Raw genomic sequence first — 24,628 nt, forward strand, 5'->3', positions numbered from 1 at the left:
AGTGTGCCTGTGTGTTATGGTGGAGAGGAGAAAGAAACCAGGTCTAGCAGAGGTTTTCGCAGGAAGCAGTGGCGGGGGATGGGAGAGCATGTTAGTGTTTGCTGTGGGGGCTGGGTGGGGCAGGAAGGGGCTGGTAGCCCAGCAGAGCACTGGGGACAGAAGGCCATGGGGGGAGCTGGTGCGATGGCTCCAGCCCCCCTCCTGCCCCAGGCAGCCCGCTGAGGTCACCATCAACCCCAGGAGACGCCAGCCCGAGGGCCCTGGGATCCCCGGGTCCCCTAGGCAGCACCCACTAAACTCATCCTCCCCCAAATCTGCCGCAGCTCCTGTACGCTGAGCACCGGCTGCTGGGGCCAGAAGCCCGCTCTTGTCTCCCCTGTCTTCGGCGCTCTGGATTTAATCCATCATGACCTCCTGCTTGTCTGCTTGTGGTCAGAAAACCTGAGCTTCCCTCCGGGGTCCTTCCTGCCTGGCTGTACGCTCCTGGGCAGCTCACTTCACTGGAAGGCTTGGTTCTCCCACCGGTCACATGGGGGCTGAGGGCTCATCTGGCAGGACTGACTCACAGGGGCGCACTCAACCACCAGCCCCCACGCTCTCTTCAGGCCACCCTCCCCTCTCCCAGGGTCTCCCCTCAACTGTCCTCTTGACCCAAACAAACTCATCCAATCCCTCCGGGACAGCACGAACCTCCCTGAGAGGCAGAGGCCCTGGGTGAAGACCTGACTGCACGGGGCCCCGCGCCTGCCACCTCCCCCTCCCCGCAGCCCTCCGGAGCTGCACCTGCCACGGCCCACTGTCACAAGGCCCCCCAGCCTGGGGAGGCACGCGTGCTCCACGGTGCCCCCTAACCTGTCTGGCCGCCACCGTGCACATCTCACACTGCAAGGGAACCGGGAACCCCTGCCCTCCTCTGGGGCCGGCCTGGCCTCTTGGAAGACTCTAGTGGGCGACGGACCCGGCTGCCCGGGTGCACGGTGGTGGGCAGGCCCAAATCTCACTGTGCTCATGTTTCAGGGGGCTGTGCTCCAAAGTCTGGGGCCAGCCGCATGGAAGAGCCAGCCCAAGCCCCACTAGTGGTCCGAACACTAGGATTAAGTAGGTATAAACTGCTTATTTCCCCTAAGGGTCCTGGAGTGATAATCCATCCTAAGGCTCTAACATCAGCCTGTGGAGGTGGGCCCCCGGGGAAGAGAAGTGGGCGACACAGAAAATTCGTAATCCAGATGGAATCCCTGGAGTCTGGGACATGGGTCAGAAGTGCTTTCCCCTCTAGAAGGGTGGCACTCGCAAGCATGATGGGATGAAGAGAAGGCAAGACTGTCTTTTAGGTTAGGAACCCCCAGAATGCAATGAGTTGTTCGTTCACTTAGAGAATTCGGTAGATCTCATACCTAGTCCTCAATGTTTATGGGGCAGGACTCCGGCACGGCGGCTGTTCAGTGGGAGAGACCAAAAGCAAACGGTGAACAAGAGAGAAGACACACACGCACGCACACGTCACAATCCACACCGCCGCTGCCGCCAGCCAGGGCGCCACGGGACGCAGGACCGGCAGGCCGTCCTGACTCTGAATTCACGGGAGTCCTTGCTCCCAGCTCCACCGCTCTAGGGTCCTTTGCAGGGTCAAAACCCGCTCCTTCTGGAATAGCCTCAAGACTCAGAGCTCTAGTATCTGCTCTCCCTGGCTTCTTGATTGACTTGGTGGTGAGGGGGAGGTTGAGCCGCAATAACGAGGGCCCCCCCCCCCAGCAAGGGGTCTGATGGGCCCCCAGCAAAACCCTGTGACCGCTCTCCTGCTGCTCCGCCAGGCCCTCCAGCCAGACCCTGGAGCTTGGCACTGAAAATCCTTCTTGGAGACAGCAAGGGGCTTTCCCTTAGGGCCCATCTAGAGGAGAGACGGAGAGCAGAGAGACCTCTAGAGGTAGATTTGGGGAGCATACTTAGGGGGAATTCCACACCCCCTTTTCCTGCCTCTACCAAGCCACGGATGAGACATGAGCACTAGAATAGTTTGATGGTCTCGAAGAGTTTCCAGTGGAAAGAGAAACCGAGTTCAGATTTTCCCTTCGTGTCCAGGAAGCGTAAGCTTTCCTAGCAGCATCTCCGTCTCAGGTCACAAGGCCCGAAGAGAGGAGTGAACTGAATTTCAGGTTTCTGTAGGTGTTGCTGTTTCCTTGGGGACCTCCACTCCTGCACAATGAGGTCATTTAAAAATATATTTCTAATTCCACCAAAAAACCCTAACGATTTTGCTTTTTTTTCCCCACCACATACACTACCCAGAACCTGTTCACAGACTTATCACTGGTCCCCTGGCCACTGTCTCGCCACCTGTGTGATATTCCAATTCCCCGGAACCACATCTACTCAGCCTGGCTTCACAGTTCTAACCTGCTCACCACCCGCACCTGTCCACATCGACTTTCTCCCTCTGAGACCTTCCAGAACAATCTCAGATCATGCCACCCCCTTGGTCTTGGGGCCCAAGAAGGCTCAGAAGCTTCTTAGGGGAAGAAGGGCTGGCGGGACACGGGTGCCCTCTCAGTGACACTCCCACGAGTGTGATGAGAGTGGTGAGGATGGGGACCCCCGTGGTCTTTGTCACCAGCTGGGCGCACGTGAGCGTGGGGAGGGTGCGTGTGGCACAGGGACAAGCATGGGATGCTCCCCGCGGCTCGGCCTCTCCTCGGCCCTCCGTGAAGGGAGCGGCGCCACTTGGAGAGGGAAACAGACTCAAGCGGAGACCAAGTGCCTGAGAAGCCGTCCTGACGGCCGCACAGCCTGTAGCCGGCCCCGGCCCGCGGGCGTCCCAGGCACAGGGCGGAAGTGTGGACTGGGAGCTGAGCAGGGAGAGGCCTATTTATTCCACGGGACCCACACAAGTGGACACGCCTGCTGCTCACCCAGCGGGTGCTTCCCGGGAGTTCCCCAGCCCACTGCACCAGTGTGACACCAAGAGCAGAACCAGGGAAACAGTTCACCAAGAGAGCAGACGTGCCTTCTCCCGGAAGACACCTCAAGTGCGTCCACCCAAGTCGCTCTCCCGACAGGCGTCACGGGCATTTGGTTGCACGACTGGCCTGAACAGTGGACCGAGTTTCATCTCAGCCCGCTGGCCCCTGACAGCACCGTAAGGAACCCCAAGGGTTCTTTCCTCTTCCCGTAAGCAATCCCGTAGGTGGAATAAATATCAACAAGCAGCTGGCCGAGGGGGTCAGGAGGAGGAGGAAGCAGAAGGAACAAGCTCCACTGCCACCAGCATGGTTGGCTCGAACAGTTCCCAGCAGCTCCCTCTGCCAAAAAACGGGAGGGGGGGCTTGCCCTTCGGGGTGGGGTGGGGGGAGACAGGAGCCTAGCCACCGGCTATAGAGTGGCCACAGACACAGGGCAGAGAGGACAGAGATGTCATCTTCCCCGGCTCGTGACACGGGATGCCAATTCAAATCCTCCTCGCGATGCTCGCCACAGAAGTGTCCCCATGTTTTGTGGACGTGCAGGGATTAATATATCCTTGCAAATACTTTTTCTCGGAGAATCTATCAAATGCAGGCCCTTGCCAGTTAGGACTGGAGACACAAGCAGGAGCCTCTGGGAGGAGCGCGCGCCCAGCAAGCGTGGTGTGGGACACAGCGTGGCCAGGGGGGCGGGGACAGTGCTGGCGTGGTGAACATGAACTTCCACACGAAGTCTACGTAACAGAAATGAGCTTCAAAAGAAACAAACCAGACAGACAGATTTACGTTTGGCAAAAAGACGTGAAAAACAAATGGACAGACGGAAGCGAGGTGAGGAGTGGGAAGGCAGGAAGTGGCGTGTGCCCCGGCCCCACAGCTCCAGTCCAGGCCTGACTGGGTCCACGCTCCCTCCTCCACCGGCAGGCGGGAGAAGCAGGAGGACGGACATGGCATCTTTTGGCCTCACGGAGCGTGAGGAGTCCTGGGCAGTATCTTCAGGACACGCTAAATAGAAAAAAACCCGGAGAGAGGCCTTTGAAAGGCGGGAGAAAGCGTCTTCTGGAAATTACGGCTGCCCGGCCACCAGTCTGCGTGGGGCCAGGCGCGTGAGGCCGGGTGTCTCTCACAGGCTGACGGACAGCGGCCGCCACAGGAGGCTGGGCGCTCCAACGCCTCTAGCCGTTTCGCTGAGCGAGTAAAGCACTGGACCCGTGATGTGATGTGGCTGTCCTGAAGCTCGAGTAAGTCTTCATTTCAGGGGACGGTGACAAGACTACAGACACCACCGTGTGGAGGACAGTCTCTGCTGTGAGACCAGGAGGGCGGTTTTGACCTAGTCCGCCTGGGCAAGGGGTGGCTTCGGAGAAGCGGTTCGCGGAGCCCTTGAACGAACACATAGGCTAGAAGGACGTGAGTGCTCAGTGTGATTGACGAGCGCGGCTCCTACGTAAGAGGTACCCCAGGTTCAGCTTAGCATCAGAAGGGACAAGGGGCACGCTGACCGTCCTGACCAAATTCAAAGTTAGGGCTCCAGGGAGCAGAGTCACCCTTGACCCTTGACCTTTCTTTTGGGATCTGAGTCTATTAAGGACAATGCGACTGGTGACCCACAGCTCACTGGCTCAGAAAGCCACGTGCTAATTAAAACCACATCGGCTTTCAAATTCCTCCCTGCTCCTAACTAGACACATTCCTTCCGAGGAGCTAGGGGATCAGATCCCCTTTTCAAGGGCTCAGGCTATCTTTCAAGACCTTCTCAGAGAGGCAGGGGTCTGCCTCAAACTTCCTCTTGATGAGAATAAGACCAGGCCACCTGCCGTGGGACCCCCAGGATTGGGGTGGAGGGGGGCACGGTCGGGCCAATTTGGAAGGAGAGGGGGCTTTACTGCGGTCTTCCTGTCCCAAGAGTCGTGCTCAGGGCAGGGTTTGCTCTCTGCACAAAGTTCAAGGACTCTCCCGAGGCCGCCTCCCTTCCTTCCTGCATCTGGCTCCAGCATCCTAGCACAGCCCAGGCCTTCTTGCAGGAAAGGCAGGGCAGGGAGGTGGGTGTCCCAGGGTGAGAGCAGGGGCGCGAGCAGGGGAGCGTCTCCCACCAAGTTCATGTTCAGGAGACTGCCACTCACCAGGTAAGCAGACCTCAGGGCACAGCTTATTGTCCAGTGCTTTCACGCTGGCGGTGCCAAAGTCATTGTTATTGCCACACTCCGTACCTAGAAACGCGCATGTCCTCTGGCCTGTAAGGGAGTTAACGCAGTTAGAGAGGGGCTGGCTATATTTTTTCTCTGCTCTGCTGTCCTTAAAAAAAAAAAAAAAAATCAAATCATATGTTAAAAAAAAGACAGGAATTAAGTGGGTAGAGAGTGGACGATAAAGGAATCAGTTGTGTGGGTCTGTGATTTTGCCCTCTCCTGCCCTGTCTCCTGCTCTGGCCCCTGGGAGGGCTGAGGGATGTGGGCTCCACAGAGAGCCGCACGGGGCGCAGAGAGAGGCTATCCCTGTCCTGCCGGCATCTGCAGGGGCCTGTCGGGTGTTTGTGACCACAAGGCTCTGTAAAATGATAAACACGTAAAACAAAAACTTAAGGTCTCAGGTTCCATAATTTTGCGTATTAGTCGAGATCACCACATTCACAAGATTATGTTTTGTTTTCCGAGGAAACGTAGTTTGTTACTTTGAGTATGTTTCAAGGGTCTGAGCAGAAACCTACAGACGTGTAAAGGGAAGGGGAAGGGTTCAGATTTTTTTTCCCTAGCTCTCCCCATGCCTCCGGTTTTCTCTTGGTGAAAGGGAGAGGAAAAAACATAAATCCATCGTGTGGGCTACGGAATGTCAGGCGGAAACCGCCTGCCACCCTGCATTTTTCAGAAGCGAACGTTCTGTGTGGGGGGGGGGGGAGCGATCATAGAGGGTGACTTGGGAACCTCGAGTACTGAAGGCGTCCCCTGAGTCCATGAGGGGGCCCGACCCTGTCTTGGGCTGGCGTGCAAGTGTGGCAGAGGCACAGTCTTGGTGGCCAGGCCCTCCTTCAGGGTGACTGGGTCAGGCGAGAGTGGTCAGGCCAGCATGCACACCCCTGAACTCCCCAAGCAACGGCCAGCTAAAGCAGAAGCAGCTAGGATGACATGTGCATCCGGGCTGGGGTCCGGGTCTGCTTTGGAGGTGCCCTTCTGCGGGAGGCCCCTCAGAGCAGCACAGGGCAGAGCTGCGGGCTCCTGGAGCCGGCGGGGCGGGTGGGGGGGGCATTCCCAGGGGGATTCTCCCAGCCCAGCCTCCTCTTCCCATTTCCTTGCTCTGTAGATAGTTCCTTCTCTCCCAGACTTCCTGAACACAAAACGCTTCCGTCTGAAGGTGTAACAGAGGCCCGAGTTACAGTGAAGAAAGTCGTTCTGACAGCTTGCAAATGCTTGTCTGCGCTGAGCCTCGGGCGTTGGACTTTCTCACACCTTCTCAGTGCCCCCTGGCCCCAAAGGTCCTAACCCTCTGCTACTGAGACGTCTCGGCACCCCCCTTTGCTAAAGCAAAACCAAACCAACTGCCTGACAGGCCTTTCTTCCAAGTGGAACAAAGTGTTCGGCCGCTGCTAACATCAGGGCCACTGGAGCAGCTCTGCGGGCCTCGGCTGGAAAGCGGAAGCGAGGAGGAAGGTGAGGGGGTGGCCCAGGAGCTGTTGAACCCCGAGTACGCAAATACAGAGCTCCCCGCAGGCCTTCTGCAGCGGCTGCGTCCTCACATCCCTGGCACTGAAGCCTTAAAAGAGCCAAGAAGACCACCACTGCGGTCGTCAAATCCCCTGCCTGCCCTGCTAGTCCGTCAAGAAGACAAGCTTTCCCCAACGGCCACAAAACCGAGTAGAGCCACCGAGTCATACCAGGGCCCCTCTCTGTACCCTTTAAAGAACACCCAGGAAAGAAATCAAGTAAGAGGTAGCAAGAGACCAGGTCTTTTACCATCTTCCTGTGTGGGCGATCCGTCCTCTTCCTCTATAACATCATTGCCCTAGGACAGAAGGAAGGCGCTATGAGTCTATAAAAGCAGTAAAATGGACATATTGATCAGCTGAAAACGGAAGCAACTGGCCTCATGGTATCTCACTTCAGGGCCTTTGTCCAGAGCGTCCAGTCCCTTCTGTGTCTGAGAAGCCTGGGGGGCCTGGCAGAGGCGGAGTTTGCTTGGGGAGGCACCGGTCTGCCGGCAGGGACCAGGACTGAGGCCCATTACTGCTGTACCCAGGGGATGTCAGGGATGGCCTTGGGAAGAGTTCAGCTCATACCGTCTCTTGAAGGTGGACATAAACATTGCCAAATGACAGACTATCAGAAAGACTGTAAAAGTTCCAGAAATTCCTCGGACCCCAAACCCTATCCAGAGACTCCCGTGAGAGCGTCTGGCTCAAGGTAAGTTCTAGTGCCCTCACTGCGACCGGGGCTTCCTGAACACCTCTGCCAGGCCGTTCTGGGGTGAACTATAATCCTGTCCCCTCCACCTGCCATGGGGCTCCTGGATGAGTTTATAGTTTATTTATTTTCTAGTCACCTCTACACCAGCGTGGGGCTCGAACTTACAACCCTGAGACCAAGCACTGCATGTTCCACTGACCGAGCCAGTCGGGCACCCCCGGGTGAGGATATAGAGCTGGTGGTGGGGGGCTGAGGGAGGCTAAGACCAGGTCACTGGGCTCTTCAAGTCTTCCAGTGCCAGGCGGTGCCTGCGACACACTCTGTGTGAGTACTCAGTGAACGAAGGACGGACACATCCTCAGGTCCAGGGTCTGGCTGGGAAGCGCTCCCTCCAGGATGCACCCCACGCCTGCTACATGGCGACCAGTGCGCTGCGCTAAGGGACAGTCCATGGACCAACGTGTGTGGCTGCTCTCCCCTCTACACCACAGCCCAGCCCGAACTGAGCCAAACATGTTGCCTCGGGAGGCTGCTTCCAGAACAGCCCCCAGCCTATCGCGTCCCCCACCAGCGCTGACGGTCCCTCCGGTGGGAGGAGCCCTGCCGCCCGCCGGCCGTACCTCTGCGTCGAGCTCTTCGGCGGTGAGGCCGACAAAGTTGCTGTCCGGAGATGCCCCCAGCATCACCTGCTTAGGAGCAAACCAGAAATCAAGGCCCAGACACCCCGGCTCTCCTACCTGGCCCGTAGGGCAGCAACCCCCAACTGAGTCCTCGGGACAGAAGTGGCACCAGAGGGAAGAGTCAGACGTGACGGAGTCTGAGTCAGCAGCCCCAGCTCCTTTCCCACGGCACCCCCTTCCGAGCGCGGCCGGGGCCTGGCGGGAATCCCTCGCAGGCCCTGGGCTGAGCTAGTCCGGACACGTGTGCAGCGCGCAGAGCAACAGAGACACTGCCCGTGCTCCCCTCTTACCTCTCCTTCTTCGGAGGGGGCCCTGCTGGCGGCCTGGGGTGAAGGGAGAGCCTCGCCCTCTTCCTCAGTGCCAGGGGCGATGTAGGAGCCGGACATGGAGGACACCGTGTCAGTGCTGATCTGGGAGTGCTGGCTCTGGGAGGACACCATGGACATGACCGACTGGGCCAGGCTGCTGCTGGCAGGGTCTGTGGAGACGGGTGGAAGGAAGGAGACGGGAGGTCAGGTATGGCTTCTGGGAGCGGCCTCCCTGTGCTCAAGCAGCGGGGACTCTAGTGGCCTCGCCAGGCCCTCACTGACCAAGCGCTAGGCTTCAGGCCTTCCGAGGCTCACACTTTGGAGCTCAGAACTCAAGCCGAGGGCAAGGATCTGCTTGTCCCTGACTCGGTCTTCAAGGAGCCCGAGACAGCAAGGCCGGGGGTAAGAGGAGGCCCCTCCCCGCTGTCAGCAGAACCCCTGGGCTCTGGGAGGGGCCTGGCTTTCGTGCAACCTAGGTGTCACCCTGCCAGCCCCGAGTCCCTCTGGAGGGGCTGTGACAAGCACCGAGGACTGGGCTGAGCAGAAGAATGTGCAGTCGTTCCCGCTCCCTCGTGTACCTTCTGGGGAGGAGATGGTGGAAGAGAGCGGCGTCCCTGTACAAGACGACTGGTCAACAGCTCCCGAGGACGACAGGGTGAGATTCTCGCTTTCTGGGGTTACCCCGCATTCCTGGAGGGACACAGAAGAAGGGGGTGAGGGCCAGGCCCCGGGGAAGGAGTGGGACACCGGGAGGGCCTAGGGCCCCAGCGTCAGGAGGCTGTGTGCAGAGCACGGGCAGTTTTTCTTTCGTCCCCACTCCCCGCAGCCCTGGGCTGGAAGGGCTGCCTCCCAGGGGAGGTGCCAGCCTCAGTCAGCACATCCTGCCGGAGGCTCAGCATCTGCTCGGGCCATACAAAAGCTGGAGCTCAGGTGACACAGGTCACCCAGCAGCTGTGACACGGGAATACCCTGGGTTTCCCGGGATTAGAAACTGCTTTCCTTCTTAAAGAGAACACAAAACCAGCAGAGGCCTCACTGCCTGTGAGGCGGCCCCGCTTGGATATCGGGTTGGTTCCGGCTCTACCGACCTCACACAAATACCGCCTTTGCCCCCCCCCCAGCCCCTCCTGACACCCAGCTAGCAGCCACCTGTGCCAGAACCCCCACCCCGTCCCTGGCAGATGCCAGAACCCCCACCCCGTCCTACCCCCTTTTCTCCAAGAGTTCTGTGGTTTGGTTTTTTTTTTTTTTAAAGTAGGCTCCACACCCAACGTGGTGCTCGAACCCATGACCCTGAGATGAAGCACTGCAAGCTCCACCACTTAGCCGGCCGGTGCCCCAGGGAGTTCTGCTTTCATCCGAGCTCAGACACTGTGTCCTGCCCAAGTCAGGGAGTTCTCCCGAGGGCTCAGCTGCTCTCTGGAGGCCCGGTCTGCAACGGCATCAGGGGGGCCTTCGTGGGCCACGCTCCCACATGCCCCTGGCCTGCCCAGCACCCCAGCTTCGGCTCTGGGCCTTTGCACAGACTGCCCCACCCCCTGGACTGCTTCTCTCGCCTTCATCTGGGAGTCTTAAAACGCCAAGATCCAGTTCACATGCTACTCCGCCAGCACAGCTCCCTGGGCTTCTCCACTTAACATGATCTCTTGTGTCTCTGCCACAGACCACGCTGTCCCTGCCTCGGCGGGGGGGGTGCTCTCTAGAGCGAAGATTCGTTCATTCAGGGGTCCCTGGGTGGCTCAGTCTGTAAGGTGTCCGACTCTTGGTTTCAGCTCAGGTCATGATCTCCTGGGTTGTGGGATGGGAGCCGTGTCAGGCACCACACTCAGCGGAGTCTGCTGGAGATTCTCTCCCTCTGCTCCTCCCCCTACTGGGGTGCACACGCCTGCTCTCTCTCTCACAAGTAAATGAATAACTCTTGTTTTTTTAAAGAGTTGATTTTTCATTTGGCAGAGAGAGAAGTCACAAATAGGCAGAGAGGCAGGCAGAGAGAGAGGGGGAAGCAGGCTCCCCGCTGAGCAGAGAGCCCGATGCGGGGCTCGATCCCAGGACCCTGAGATCATGACCTGAGCCGAAGGCAGAGGCTTAACCCACTGAGCCACCCAGGCGCCCCAGTAAATAACTCTTTAAAGAAAAAGCATCATTCATCTACCCAACAAATACATACTGAACAACCATATGCTAGACCCAGTGCTGTAACCTGTGCGCCTGCCCTGCCCCCAACTAGACCTCGAGCACCCAGAGTCAGGGCCCACCTGATCACATTCGCCAGTCGCAGTTTACCTAGCTCACGGCCGTCCAGACAGCAGGTGTCCCAAGCCTGCTAAACAGAGCCTGCGGGGCTGGCGGGCAGCACCACCCCGCACTGGGCTCCCAGCGCGCTTCTACCGGGCTCCGCCGCCACTGTCCCTGTCCCTGGAACCCGCTTTCCCTCAGACATTTGCACACTCACTCTCTCACCTCCTTCCGTCTCTGTCCACAGACGACCCTTTAAAGACAGGAACCCCCACCTCTAGCCTCGAGCTCCCCCTCTCTCCTGACACATGGACCCACAGCCAGTTTTTACTGCCCTGGGGTCCATCCCAACCCCAGTATCAAGACTGTCGGTGCCACAAGGGCCAGGACTTCTGTCGTCTGCTTAATGCTACTGTTCTCAGCGTACAGAGCAGTGCCTGGCACGTGACACAGGCTCGGTCTACTGTTGAAAGGATGAACAGAAGGAAACCTTGGCTGCTGTCTCGAAGAAGGTTCCGAGGTGCCTGGGAGTGAATGAAAGTAGATGGACCTGGAGAGGCAGGTGGGACGGAAGTACCTGCAGTCCAGCGTCCAAGAAACAGAGACTGGGATTACCTCTTCCAGATGCTGCACTGACGGCTGCTGGGAGAGCTGGGTCTCTGACTCACTGCAGGAGCGCTCGTCCTCCTCCTCATGCAACACGGAAGAATTCTGGGAAACAGACCTGCGAAAGTCCGGGGAGAGGAGCCTCTGAACCCGGCATCCGTGTAAAGAACAGAACTGGCCGCACCCGTTAGCCAGACTCCACAGGAAGAAGGGGGCCCAGAGGAAAGGGGAGGGGATGAACGGAGCAGGAGAGGCGGAACCCAGGTCTTAAGAAGGAGGAAAAGGCTGGAAAGAGCCCTGGGGAGGGACTGAGAGCTCTTCTGGGTGTCATAAAATCTCCATTTTACATTCAACTCCTTCAATAACTTGTGTCCGAACCAGGGAAAAACCAGTGACATTTTCAGGGTCTCAATGTTCTTTTTAAAAATATTTTATTTATTAATTTGACAGAGAGAGACACAGCAAGAGACGGAACACAAGCAGGGGTGATGGGAGAGGGAGAAGGCGGCTTCCTGCCGAGCAGGGAGCCTGATGCGGGGCTGGATCCCAGGACCCTGGGATCATGACCTGAGCTGAAGGCAGATGCTTAGTGACTGAGCCACCCAGGCGCCCCTAGGGTCTCAATATTTTTATCTATAATACACGCTCCTTAACTCTGCCACAGAAAGTTTCTCATGACTTGTGCCTGTTGGGTTTTAATGGGTTTAAATGCTGTTGGGTTTAAATGCTTAAGAGTATAGGTGCAGATCACAAGTTTCCTTCAGTCTTTAGACTAAGTGATTCTCCCCACAGGCCTCAATGATCCTAGGGATGTCCTCTTCCCTACACCCCATGCCCCCACCAGAAACATAGGAGATTTGCCTGTCTGGGTTCCACTAAGTACCCACATGCCACCTTATTTCCACCTGAGTGTTAGCCCCAGGTCTTCCATGAAATGCGAAGCTCTGGGAACAGCCCAGAGGGTCCACACTGTCCTGGGGACCCAGGATGGGAGCCAGTACGGAGCAGGGGAAGACGCGTGAAAGCGCGTCACCAGGGACCCCAGGGGCACCACTGTTGAGCACCAACCACTCACCTGGAAAGACTCTTTTTGAGCTTGATTCCTTGGCTGCTGTGGTCAGACAGGTGGCCGGGCGGGGGGAGCGTCCTGCCGGGGGGCGGATGGGCCTCGCTGCCGTAGGCAGGCAGCGTTCCCGACAGGCGGCCGTCCCCAAGCACGTGGAGGGCAGGGGCTGCTGGCGATGGGGTGAGGGGCCCATTGAGGGCTTCCAGAAGAGACACCACTTCATAACCTGGTGGAATGTTCTCTGAGGACTAGGGGAATCAGAGACAGGTTGAAAAATTAATTAAGTACTCTTTGTTTTACGGCAGGATCGCGTTCCTTGCTCTACACTGAAAAAAGGTTTTCTTTTACATCGGGTCTGGCAAGCGGAGCGTCTGTAGAAGAGGCCAAAGAATGAGAAAAAGTCAAAGAAACACATATTCCTAGATTCTGCTTACAGATGGACTTCTTAGTAGTGTTTGTTTTTTGATTGTAATGGAAATATATGTTCATTACAGGAAATTTGAAAAACACATGAAGATAAAAAAGAAGGGGGAGGGGAAGGAAGATTTAATAATCAAATTGCCCAAAGTACAACTTTCATTACCATTCTGGTACACTTTCTTCCAACCTTTTTCTCTGTATGGTTTACAAAGTTACACTCTGTAAATAACAATTTTATATCCCCTATATGTCAGCAAACATAAATATTTCCCTTCAGAGAGTCCATATTTCCTACCTCTTCTGCTGGTGCTGGGGATTTAGCTGTGTCCGACATTCCCTCCTGTAAACCACATTTGAGGAACATCCTTGTGCACAAATCTTTATTTTTTTTGAAGATTCGATTGGCTTTTTTAAGCAATTTGTGAATCAGGGAGCATCCATCCAGCAAAAGAGAGGTGCTCCCACAAAACCCTTTTTTTTCCGGATTGTGTTCTTGATATTAAATTCTTAGGTCTTTCATTATCAGATATAAGTATTTTTAAGGCTCTTGATACTTACAGCTACTCTGTTTTGTTTCTTCAATGACCCTTCCAGCCACACTCCCATAAGCAGGACAGAGAACCTATTTTAACTGCTTTTCCACCAGCATGAAGTCTCTCTCCCTTTTTTAAAGATGTTATTTATTTACTTTAATGGTTTTCTTTTCTTTCTTTTTTTTAAAGATTTTATTTATTTCTTTGACAGAGAGAGAGAGAAAGAGAGAGAGCACGAGCAGGGGGGAGCACCTAGCAGAGGGGGAAGCAGGCTCCGGGCTGAGCAGGGAGCCTGATGAGGGACTCGATTCCAGGACGCTGGGATCATGACCTGAGTCAAAGGCAGAGGCTCAGCCCACGGAGCCACCCAGGTGCTCATGCCATCTGTCCGTCCGTCCATCCATCCGTCTATCTAAGAGAGAACACACAGAGGTGCCTGTGTGGGGCAAGTGAATGGCGGCGGGGGAAGGAGAAGGAGAATCTGAGGCTGACTCCTTCCTCACTCAGCACTGAGCCCAAGGGGGCCTCTATCTCAGGACCGCAAGATCTTGATCCGAGCCAAAGACTTCAGGGACTGTGACTGTGCCACCCAGATGCCCCCCACCCCCACTGCCATGGAGTCTCTTTTAAAAAGCTGTCGAATCTGAAAGGTGAAAAATGGTATCTCATTTTAATTCGTATATTTTAGATTTTTAATATGATTAACTAAAAAAAAGATATTTAACCAGCTAAGCATCCTCTTCTGAGGATTTTTTTTTATAATCTTAATTTTTCCCCCCACTCCTGAGAGTCTTAAATAGTATCCTTTGTCCATTTATTTCTGTTTGATTCATAGGAGCCACGGCAAAGATATTAGGCTTCTCTCTGATATAAACGTTGCGAAGACTTTTTTTTTCTTTAAATGATTCATGGTTCGCCTTTTAATTTTAATCCTTTTTACACATCTGAACTTTTAATATTTTTATGTGGTAAAATCTACACTTTTTTTTCTTCTGTAGCGTTCCTCTGCTTTTAAGTTTGGAGAGTCCTCTCCCATTCAAAGCCAACTAAAGAATCACCTAGAATTTATTCTCAGTCTTTAATGTTTGGTTTGCTTGACTTCTGCTTTAATGTAGTTTTGCTTTAATATAGTTAACTAGTTACTCCGTCTGGAATTTATTTGCTAATCTGGTAAGGAGTGAAGTGCTAAGCTGATTTTTCCTCCCTAAATAGCTAACTAGTTATCCTAATACCACGTATGGAAGGACGACTCTCCTCCACTCGTGAGTGAATCTGAAGATGGCGTCTGCTAGGACCTCACAGCCTCGAGGCTGCCTTCCAGCACTATCTCTTTTCACGGGACACGGAAGCGGAAGCGAAGTGTATCAACCACTTGGCTCCCAGTTGCTGGAGCCATGAAATGGGATCAAGAAAAACAGTTACCTCCTTCAATGACCCAGATAAACATAGTAAATTGTATTCAAATGCAAGACAATCACGCCCTTGTTCCTGCTTTGGGCGGGGGAGCTCCCGGACTAGGGTGAGGCTGGGAGCAGACTTCTCCAGGCAGGGTAAATATTAACGGGAGCCGAGTTCCAGAAGGAAAAGGGGGATTTAATGATCAGTATCCAATTTTCCGCTGTAATACTGGTTGGTTTTAACACAACGTGACCTCAGCCAGCTGACTGAACACTGCAGCGTGCCAAGGTTTAATTACTTGTCGCAAAGTCAAGTAAAGAAGGATGAAAGGTGCACAGGGCCAGCGAGGGGACCAGAGCGCTTGGTTCCCGGGTGGTCCCGTGTCCGGCCCAACTCACCGAATGCTCCTCTGAGTCAGACGTCTGGGACGAGATGATGGGGTTAAAGCTGGCTGGGGACAAGGGGCCCAATTTTTTCCTCATGGCCCGGATCTGAAGCAGCGCCCGGAAGGCTACAAGAAGGGAACAGATCATCAGGCCATCCTGGTAACAGAAGTCAGGATGAATGGGAGCCCGGGCAGAAACCACAGTCCCCCCTCCGGGGGGCGGGCAGTTTGCAGACCCTCCTGGCGGGTCTCGGCCTAGGGCTCTGGGACTCACGCAGTCGGCAGATGGGACAGTTGTTGGCCTGGTAGCGCAGGGTGTCAGCACACGTGTTACACAAGCAGAGGTGGCGACAGGGCAGGATCAAGGTGTCCCGGACATCTGAGAGACACACCACACACTCAGCACTGTTATCGCTTACTTCATCCTCAGCCGCCTGTCCCAGGAGATAGAAACGGAGCCAGTGACACAAAGACATTCGTGTCCTCTCTGTTCTTTGCAAGCAGCTTGCCTGAGGAGTGGAGATGAGGAGCGAGAACCGTATCCTACATTTACTTCGCACTTTAGCACGTGCATTCGCATACTGGGTTTCCCGTATTCTGGGAGCTGCTTCTCTCAAGCTGTCCTACGGGATCAGACTGTCGGGGCGGCGGAGTAAGGCGACCACACAGGGAAGGGTGGGGGGCCACGCAGGAACACTGCAGGGGAGCCCGGTAATGGGCGGCCGGGGCTCTGCAGGGGAACTCATCCAAACCTGCCGAAACTTTTCATTTCCAGAGCAATATAAGCATAAGCATCTGGAATGAGGAAGAAAATCCCCTCCTCGGACCTAACTGATTCCAGAGTTCAGCACGCCGACTCCCTGGATCCGAGTTTCACCAAAGCGTTTCTCCCTCCGCCTCCCGGGAAAAGCACATTCAGAATTTGGGGTAGAACCTGCCTTAGAATCCTGTGTGTTGTACTTGTTTTCGATTCCATAGATCTCCTGAAGGAGGTAGCTGACCCCATCTACCTGAAGAGCAAACAGCAAAGTTCAAGGGCAGGTTGACTGGACGGAGAGAAAGTGGGAACTCGTCCCTCAACCTTCTCTGGTAACCAGGGGCTACTGACTCACAATGAAAAAAATCAAAGGCCTAGACAAGTAAAGGGTGCTCTTATTTCCTTATGCTCTCCCTCTGACAGGGAAACGAAAATCAAATGTTTTTTTTTTTTTTGTTTTTGTTTTTTTTTTTTAAAGATTTTTTTTTTAAATTTATTCATTTGACAGATAGAGATCACAAGTAGGCAGAGAGACAGGCAGAGAGAGAGGAGGAAGCAGGCTCCCCGCTGAGCAGAGAGCCCGATGCGGGGCTCGATCCCAGGACCCTGGGATCATGACCTGAGCTGAAGGCAGAGGCTTCAACCCACTGAGCCACCCAGGCGCCCCGAAAATCAAATGTTTAATCCACCCACCATTCTGCCCAAGAGGGAGCACAAAAGTTCACGAATGCAACACTAATTCATGTGCCACAGCTCAAGGTCACAGACAGGAAAGCAGAGTTAAGAAGGGCAGAGACTAGCAAAAGGATGGAGCCTATGCATCAAAATTAAAGTGTTGGCTATGTAACAGACATTAAGTGCGGACATTACAAAAATAAAGGGATGGGGGTTGTCTGGGGGGCTCAGTCAGGTAAGCACCTGACTCCTGGCTTCAGCTCAGGTCACCATCTCAGGGTGGCGACTTTGAGCCCGCACTGGGCTCCATGCTGAGCACAGAGTCTGCTAAAGCTTCTCTCTCCCCCACTGCCTCGTGCGCGCTCTCTAAAATAAATCTTTTCTCAAAAAGATTTTATTTTTTAAAGATTAATTTATTTTTAGAGCGAGAAAGCACACAGGCAGGGGGAGGAGCTGGGGAAGGGGAAGAGAGAGAATCTGTAGCAGACGCCCCGCTGAGCACGGAGCCGGAGGCAGGGTTGGGTCCCACCACCCTGAGATCATGACCTGAGCTGAAATCAAGAGTTGGACGCTTAAACAACTGAGCCACCCTGGTGCCCTGTAAAGAAATAAATCTTTAAAAATATTATTATTTTTATTATTAAAGAATGGAACAGAGAAAGAAAGAGGAGAAACAGGCAAGGGGAGGAGTGGAAGGGAAAACAGGAGAAGAGAGACAGAAAGACAGTAGGATCTTGAAGGGGAGACAACTGAGCCCCTCCACCTGCACGAGCCACCCCATCACCCACATGGCCAAGGAGCCCTCTTCTCCCTAACCCTTAAAACCTCAACTTCAGGGGCGCCTGGGTGGCTCAGTGGATTAAGCCTCTGCCTTCAGCTCAGGTCATGGTCTCAGGGTCCTGGGATCGAGCCCCGCATTGAGCTCTCTGCTCAGCAGGGAGCCTGCTTCCTCCTCTCTCTGTGCCTGCCTCTCTGCCTACCTGTGATCTCTGTCTGTCAAATAAATAAATAAAATCTTTAAAAAAAAATTAAAAAAAAAAAAACCCTCAACTTCAATGCCCACTTGCCCTAGCCTGGGCCATGTCAGTGCCAAAACAGGCTCTTCCCTTGTCTCTCTGTGTGAGCCCATACCTCCCTCTGCTTCACCTGTCCCCTATTGATCCCCTCCCCTAAGACTGAGCCTGTCACTGATTTCATACCCACTCTCCAGTTTGAAAGTCTGTTGCTAATGTCAAGCTAGCAATAGGAAAATAGACAAATCATTTACCTTCAGTTCCCTAGCCTTTCTAGGCGTCCTGGAGAACAAGGCCGCCCCATGAGCCAACTCACCAAGGCTTGGCCTTCCTAGGCAGTATCCTGGGCTCAGGATCTGTTTTCTCCTCTGCCTTTTAAAACTTGTTTCAACTTACTGATCGATTAAATTGGAAAGGATATTATCAACAAATTTATGTTCAGGTGTTATTGACTGCTATTGACCTCATGAAGACGGGAGAACACTTAACCCCCAAGAATGAACAATACAGAATTCAGACCTCTATCACCCACCTGCAGGGGGTCCTGCCGATGCCCCTGACCCCATTCTCCCCTCCTCACTGACTCTGCTTCTGCTTGGGCAAAAGTGGGAAAAAAAAAAAGTGCTGGGACCCAGTGGGGGTTAGGAGCAGACATACACATAACTTGCTGGTCATTCTGGAAAGGGGGCAGATGGCCAGTAAACTTGGGATTTAGAAAAGCAGTGGTGGGATGAATTAAGCCAAGGGCCCTAATTGGCTCTGAATTGGACCCCAACACTTTATCCTTCAGCTTGGAATGTTTCTCACCCTGGCATTTTAAATAAAAAGAACTCTCCCGAAACCTAATGTCAAGAGACAAATCTTGTCCTTTCATTTCTTAAGTCCTTTGCTCAGATAATGGCCGCCTCAACACCAACAATTCTGGAACAATAAAGACACCCCAAATCAGTATTCCTTTCAGGCCACCCAAGGAGTTTCTAACATACAAAAGTACTCCCTTTTTCACTTTTCTTTGATTAAAAAAGGGGGGGTCAGTGGGAGAGAAAGAAGGGGGCTTAGCGAAAGAGAAAAAAAGAGAATGAGCGATCAAAAGAAAGAAGGGTGGGGGGGACACCAAGGAGCCCTGGCTGTCCAATACTTACCACTTGTTTCTGTTTGAGGGGCTTGACGCAGAAAGTTCCATCCGTGTGCTGGAATGAAAGAGGACCGTTATGACCCGGAGGAGGGCAAGAAGGCACAGGTGTTCTTGGTTGCTGCCCTGGAGTATACACGCGTGGGATTACAGACGCCTCCCTCACACTCGCAGGGCCTTCCAAGTATCCAGTGTGATCTTTCCATTCGAAGAAGAGGAAACCGAGGGCTCAGAGCTGCAGGTCACGCAGCGAATTGGTAGCAGGGCTGGCACTAGACCCAAGGGCAGCCCCCGGCGTGAGGCTCCTTTGGCTTGACCACAGCCTCCGAGCCGGACCCATCCTGCTGCAACTCAGGCAGCCGCAAACAGGGCTGCCCGAGACCCCGCACGAAAGCCAGTTAAATGGAATAAAGCGAGGCCCCGTAAAGTTACTCACCTTTTCGAAAGTGCCCAGCAGTACATGGCAATGGCCAAAATACTCTGGAAAAAAAAAAAAATAAATAAATAAACAAAGGCACATGGATGAGGAAGAAAGCCCAACACACCTCGCTGGCCTTCTAACTTCCCCGATTCCCTGTGCCCGGGAACCGATGCTCCGGGCTGTGAGAAGGGTCACACTCTGTAATCCATGCTGCTCTCGTCCGCCTGAGGACAGGGACCCAGGGACCGCCTGCCCGGGCCCCACGGAGAGGGCCTGTCCTTCGTGCACCACCAAAGGGCAGCGTGTACAGCGGAAGAAGATAAAAGGTGCCCATTACCGTCTCCTTCATCCACCACGGCATGGACCACTAAAGGGTAAACTTCTCGGTCCAGATCAAAGCCAAGCTAACGGGAAAGAAAAGGAAAGAAAAAAGGACTTAGCATGTTGAGATGACACAGTAATCCATCAGGGAAGGAGATGTCGTCAAGATGCATTAATTCATCTGTGCTCTCATTCCTCAACCTCGTGACCACCTGAGTCTGTCCCGTGGAAGGCCACTGTTTCTTTCTAAAGCCTTGTGGCTATGAAACCCTCTAACTTTGCAGATTCCTTGCAGGCTCCTGGCTTTCTCCAAGTATCTGAGGTGAATGGGCTCCTTTGGAACAGAAAAGTTAAGGGTGTTGGGCCTATCTTAAGGGGGGGAAGGAGTCACAGGGCTGAAGGACAGTGTGGTCTTCAAGCATGGGGGACAGGGGACCTGCTGGCTGTAGTCCAGATGAGGCCCTAGGTCCCTGTTCCTGAGCCTCTGCCCAGCAGCCCATCGCCTGGTCCCAGAGGCCACTGACCTCCTCCTCCGCCCACTCGGAGGGGTCCACGGTGTGGGAGGGCAGGCAGAACTGCTGACAGACCCCGCGCTTGTAGTGCACCGTCTCCGACTGTAGGCTGTTGTCTTTGGGGATGTAGCTGTTGAGCGAAGAGGGAAGCAGAGCGAAAGTCAGTATCTAGCCCAGACGGAGGGACTGTTTCCTCTGTCCCACGCCTGGTCTCAACATCAACAGGCTCTAGGGACAGAAAAGGATAGGACAGAAAATATTTCCTTCATTGTCTGTTTCCTTTGCTCCTGCTTGATCAGGCCGCTAAACTTATCCATTCAACCCACCATCCCCAAAAAGGCATCTTAATGGATGTTTAATAGCATCTTGATGACATAAAAGGTTCCGCTGCCCCTTGCCACGGCACACAATGGCACAGTTTGAAGGGAAAAGGTGAAAAGGTGGGGCTCTGGAGAAGAAAACCCAAATTCAAGAGCCAGATTTCACCTCGTGGTAGAAGATTTTCTTCCATGGTCGAGTGGGGAAGGTGTGGACCCTCGCCCGTCTGGGGAGGACTCGGCTCACCTGGTCTCTCATTCTCACCTGGCAATCCCATTCTGGAACTCTTCCGTGGCTTGATAGTAGATGGTGATGGCCACCCGGGCGTCCGTGTCGAAGGTGAACTCCACGTTGTAGTGGACCTTAGCCCTGCCGGCCTCTTCTCCAGCGGTCTTCACTTCCTCTGCACACCTGGGAAACCACAAAGACTCAGCACTTTGGGGAGAGCAAATCAGTATTTTTAAATACACACACACACAGACACACGTGTATTTAAACTTACTACATTATGAGCTTCTCTCCATGGTCATAGACTTACGCCCACATCTTCATTCTGAACGACAGCGGAGTCCCTCAAGGCCACTACGGGGGGCATTTCAGTGGTGTCTGATACTTCATAGAGCTACCGTGAACACTTGGGCATTGGCCAGCCCCCCTTTTGTTTTGCTTTGTTTTGTTTTTACTGTAATCAAAGTTTCTACTCACAGTTTCCACAAGGCTTGTCACAAAAGCAGCAGGCCCCACCCCTTCCCCTCCTTTTCAGAGACCATCTCTACCTCTTCCAGCTGACCATTTTGGCATTCACCTGTGTGTTCCTACAGAACATGCTTGTGTGATTCTTGACTTCAGTTTCAGGTGTTATCCATGGACCTCCTACCACGGGAGCCAGGATTTCTTTCACTTCCCTCAAGCGGCCCCATATGAGTACGCCCCCTGCCCCAAAGCGTGCACATCATGATTCCGGGAGCTCAGCACCTTTGTGTCTGCATTACTGGGTTTATATTAACATGATCAGCTTAGCCACAGAGTGGTCGCTGATTGTCTTTTCCTGCGTCAGTTTTTCTTGGAATCTGGGCTCATTTCTTACTTCAGTGGCTCAGTGTCCTATGTCCTTTTCACTCACCCACACCCTAGTCCTTTTCTGGTTGGTTACATGTCTCTCTCCACATTCAAAAGCACCAAGCGTTCTGTGCATTTTGTCTTCTCGAGATGCTCTCTGGACCCCAGGCTCTCTGAGCCAGCACACAGCCTCTCAGAACCAGCCTCCCCCATGACCCTGGGGAGGGCCCGCCACCTCTTTCCCACATCTCCTGCCTTCTTCCTCGGGGTACGCCTTCCCTGTGGCAGGGCTCCTCTTCCACTAGCCTCCTGGAAAAGGATGAGTTGGAGGGATAAACTCTTTGAGAGATTTTACTCTACAGTCACACTGCAATGAAAGTCCGGTTGAATAAGGAGTTCTAGGGTATAAATACTTCTAAAAAAGACATTTGGAGTATTGCCGCATTATCTCTCAGCTTCTAGCGTTGCTCCCAAGAAGAAGCCATTCCAATCGCTGATCCTGTTCTCCTCTGATGTACGATCTCTGCCTTACCATCCACTGAGCTGGGCGCTCCAGTGGTCCCTGCCATTTGGAAACTCAGGCCCTCTGGTTTGGGGAAGTTTCCTTAAATTATTCAGTCATTAATGATGATCTCCTTCCTTCTATATTCTCTCTTCTCTTTCCAGAATCATTAGTTGCATGTGGGACCTTGTACACTGGCCCTCTATTCTTTGTATCTTTCCTCTTTTCTGTATCTCAACCTTTCGGCCCCACTTTCTGGACTATTTCGACTTTTCCTCTTCTGTTCCATTGGCTTTTTCATGTCGGCTACTACAGTTTTAATTTCTGAACCTTTTTTCCTGTTGGTTTGTTCTGCCTTGGTCTTTCATATTACAGGTTTTCCTACGCACCTAAGAATCTTTGGTTGTTTGCTCCTATTTAAGACATTTAAAACCCCAGAGGTGCCTGGTGCATCAGTTAGTTAAGTGTCTGCCTTTGGCTTAGGTCACCACCCTGAGGTCTTGGGATAGAGCCCCACGTCAGGCTCCCTGCTCAGCGGGCAGCCAACTTCTCCCTCTCCCTCTGCCTCTCCCGCTGCTTATGCTCTGTCAAATAAATAAATAAAATCTTAAAAAAAAAAAAAAAAAAAAGACCATTATTGGAACTCTGAGTGCATGGTGTGGTTTGGGGACCCTGGGCTTCCCCAGGGCCCGATCTGGGTCTTTGGAGGAATCTCCAAAGCCATTCTCTTTGGTATTCCTGTCTGGGAGGGTCCTATTCCTCAGAGACAGTGTTCTTCTCTTTGGACAAGGGCCTGGGGGCAGAAGATGTGAGGGGGGCAGGCTGGAGGGCTCAACATCCAGTGTACCTAAATTCACTTAACCCCCATTTTTAGTACTGAACTCAACTTTAGTTGTGCCGGGGTCCCCCGAGTCCAGTCTGTGTTTTAACTTTTCCACTGAGAATTGTCTTCCGGCCTTTGGCCAGGGTGTGGGGAGGGCAGCTCTGGCTGTGCAGCATAAGGGAGGGGATCTGACGGCCCCTCAGCAAGCTTCCCACCAATCGTCTTCATTTTCGCCCTCCACCTCAGCGTCCAGAGCTCCTGGTACTGCCAGTTCCTGAGCCCTCGGGGGGTAACAGTTTAAGTGGGTGATTATCAGCTTTTCCTTCCGCTCACTCAGGATTCTCATCTCCGTGGCCTGCTAAGTTATTTAACACTTGCCTTTGTTCTCGTCCCTACACCACACTGCTGGTGTTCCTTTCCCATTCCCCCAGTCCTTCTGGATTAATCCTTTTAAACAATGCTCTTACTGGTGGGTTTTGGCTGGAAGCAAAAGATGTTCAATCATCCATCTTTCCCTGGAAGTCTGTGACTCAGAATCTACCCTATTCCCGTAATCTCGGAAAAACAGAGCAAGAACACTCTTCAGTCTAACGGTTATTGAATAGTAGGTGTTTTTCCTCCCATTATCTTGTTGAACCTTGACAACAGCCATGAGAGGTGAAGTATGGTGCAGTCTCTACGGGTGGGAAGCCTGAAGCTCGAGGACGAGTGTGATCGAGGTGCTCGAGGGCAGCTGGAAGGGCTGGGAAGCAGGCTGGTCTTCGGCTTCCAGGCAGGCGGGTTCAGCTAGGGCCTCCCAGCACGGCACTTGCTGGAGCCCCGGCCCTTGAGCCACAGCCACGTGTGATGAGAGAGAAACAAGGTGCAGAGTCTGGCCTCGGGAGCCTCAATCCATTCTGCTGTCACGGGGCCCCCCGAGGGAGGGCGAAGGGCCCCAGGGAGGGCGAGGCCCAGCTGCGGGCAGCTCCCCGGCAGAGCACCTCCACGGCTGCCTGGTCCCTAGGGCGGACTCCAGGGCTGGGGGAATAGTTGGGGAAGCAGTCAAAACTTCAGGGACAAATGAAATATAAAAATGAAGAGCGAAGGACAGACAGTAAATTAGCGGTTGCTTAGGTTCTGAAGAGGGTTTCGGGGGACGTGTGGACTCACCCCCAGTGAGCTCAGGGTCTCTTCTGTTCTAAAATTCAACAGTAGTGATGATCGCACAACTCTGAATATACTAAAAACCACTGGACTGTACACTTCAAAGGGCGAATGGTACAGCATGTGAGTTATACCTTCATGAAGTTATATTAAAACAATTATCTGAGAGGAATAAACTTCCTAATACTAACAGGACTGACATCTTTCTTGTCCATTTAGAGAAATCTGGGACCCGTGATTTGCCCTCGCCAAATCCGTCTTCCCAGGGGAGCACTGAGAGCCTCAGCAGACTGGCCTGCTACCCTGAGCAACAGTGTCAAAATTACACTGTCTTGGGGATGGCACAGAGAAGGCAAATGTTGATGAGAATTAATATTGATGACGATTAACCAATCAGCACTACGAGTTCCTCAGAGGGAGGACACAGGAGATGACGAGTAAATGTAAGCAGTAAAACAAGGATTTTATATTCCAACCTCAAATATCCCATTTTCCCCTAGGCTTGCTGAAGCAGCTGCAAAATTCAGTTTTTCCCTCAATAATTCTTCTTTTTTTTTTTTTTTAAAATCGTAAAACAAGGATAATAAGGACTGCTTCCAGGAAAGGGACAAGTCCTCCACAAACACAGACGCCAAGTTCTGAATAATCTGGATGCGGGGAGACCTAATCTCCGTGGACATGGACGGGGACTGCTCAGTCACTGCCGGGGGAGGGGTTCACATCCCCGAGCCCCGGGGGGGATCAGACTCTGCGTCTTGCAGAAATTGCTTCCTAAGTCTCTGGGGTGAGTTGGCTGTGCTGCACCAAAACCTGGGTGAGCCCCCCCGCCCCGGGGAAACTTACTTTACGAGTCTTAGCGTGTCCTTCCGGATGTTGACCAGGCTTCTCAGAGTCTTTACAGGCTCTTGGGGAGGCGGGGCAGCATAAGGAAACTGTGAGAAACAAAGTGGGAGAAGGCAGTGTGTTT

General features: G+C 53.5%; 1 protein-coding gene across 7 annotated transcripts in view; it reads right to left on the bottom strand.

Annotated features, from left to right (window-relative positions):
• LOC111160260 (ring finger protein 157) overlaps window positions 1–24,628 on the bottom strand; it is an 81,716-nt gene that overhangs the window by 3,149 nt on the left and 53,939 nt on the right. For 3 of the 7 annotated variants that reach the window (XM_022523195.1, XM_022523193.1, XM_022523200.1), the window contains 16 exons: window positions 24,505–24,593; window positions 20,399–20,545; window positions 19,829–19,946; window positions 19,321–19,387; window positions 18,999–19,042; window positions 18,573–18,620; window positions 15,924–15,995; window positions 15,260–15,419; window positions 14,999–15,111; window positions 12,259–12,497; window positions 11,193–11,301; window positions 8,921–9,032; window positions 8,325–8,512; window positions 7,975–8,043; window positions 6,905–6,953; window positions 5,081–5,191 (listed from right to left, as the gene is read on the bottom strand). In XM_022523195.1, the coding sequence (XP_022378903.1) occupies window positions 5,081–5,191; window positions 6,905–6,953; window positions 7,975–8,043; window positions 8,325–8,512; window positions 8,921–9,032; window positions 11,193–11,301; window positions 12,259–12,497; window positions 14,999–15,111; window positions 15,260–15,419; window positions 15,924–15,995; window positions 18,573–18,620; window positions 18,999–19,042; window positions 19,321–19,387; window positions 19,829–19,946; window positions 20,399–20,545; window positions 24,505–24,593 (1,735 nt within the window). Of the gene's footprint in view, window positions 1–1,394; window positions 1,436–5,080; window positions 5,192–6,904; window positions 6,954–7,974; window positions 8,044–8,324; window positions 8,513–8,920; window positions 9,033–11,192; window positions 11,302–12,258; window positions 12,498–14,998; window positions 15,112–15,259; window positions 15,420–15,923; window positions 15,996–18,572; window positions 18,621–18,998; window positions 19,043–19,320; window positions 19,388–19,828; window positions 19,947–20,398; window positions 20,546–24,504; window positions 24,594–24,628 lie in introns of all 7 variants that reach the window. The other 4 variants (XM_022523194.1, XM_022523196.1, XM_022523197.1 and 1 more) reach the window with 3 other exon arrangements.

Source organism: Enhydra lutris, unplaced genomic scaffold (genome assembly GCF_002288905.1).
Source record: "Enhydra lutris kenyoni isolate GAN:26980312 unplaced genomic scaffold, ASM228890v2 scaffoldscaffold75, whole genome shotgun sequence".
Classification (NCBI taxonomy): Eukaryota; Metazoa; Chordata; class Mammalia; order Carnivora; family Mustelidae; genus Enhydra; species Enhydra lutris.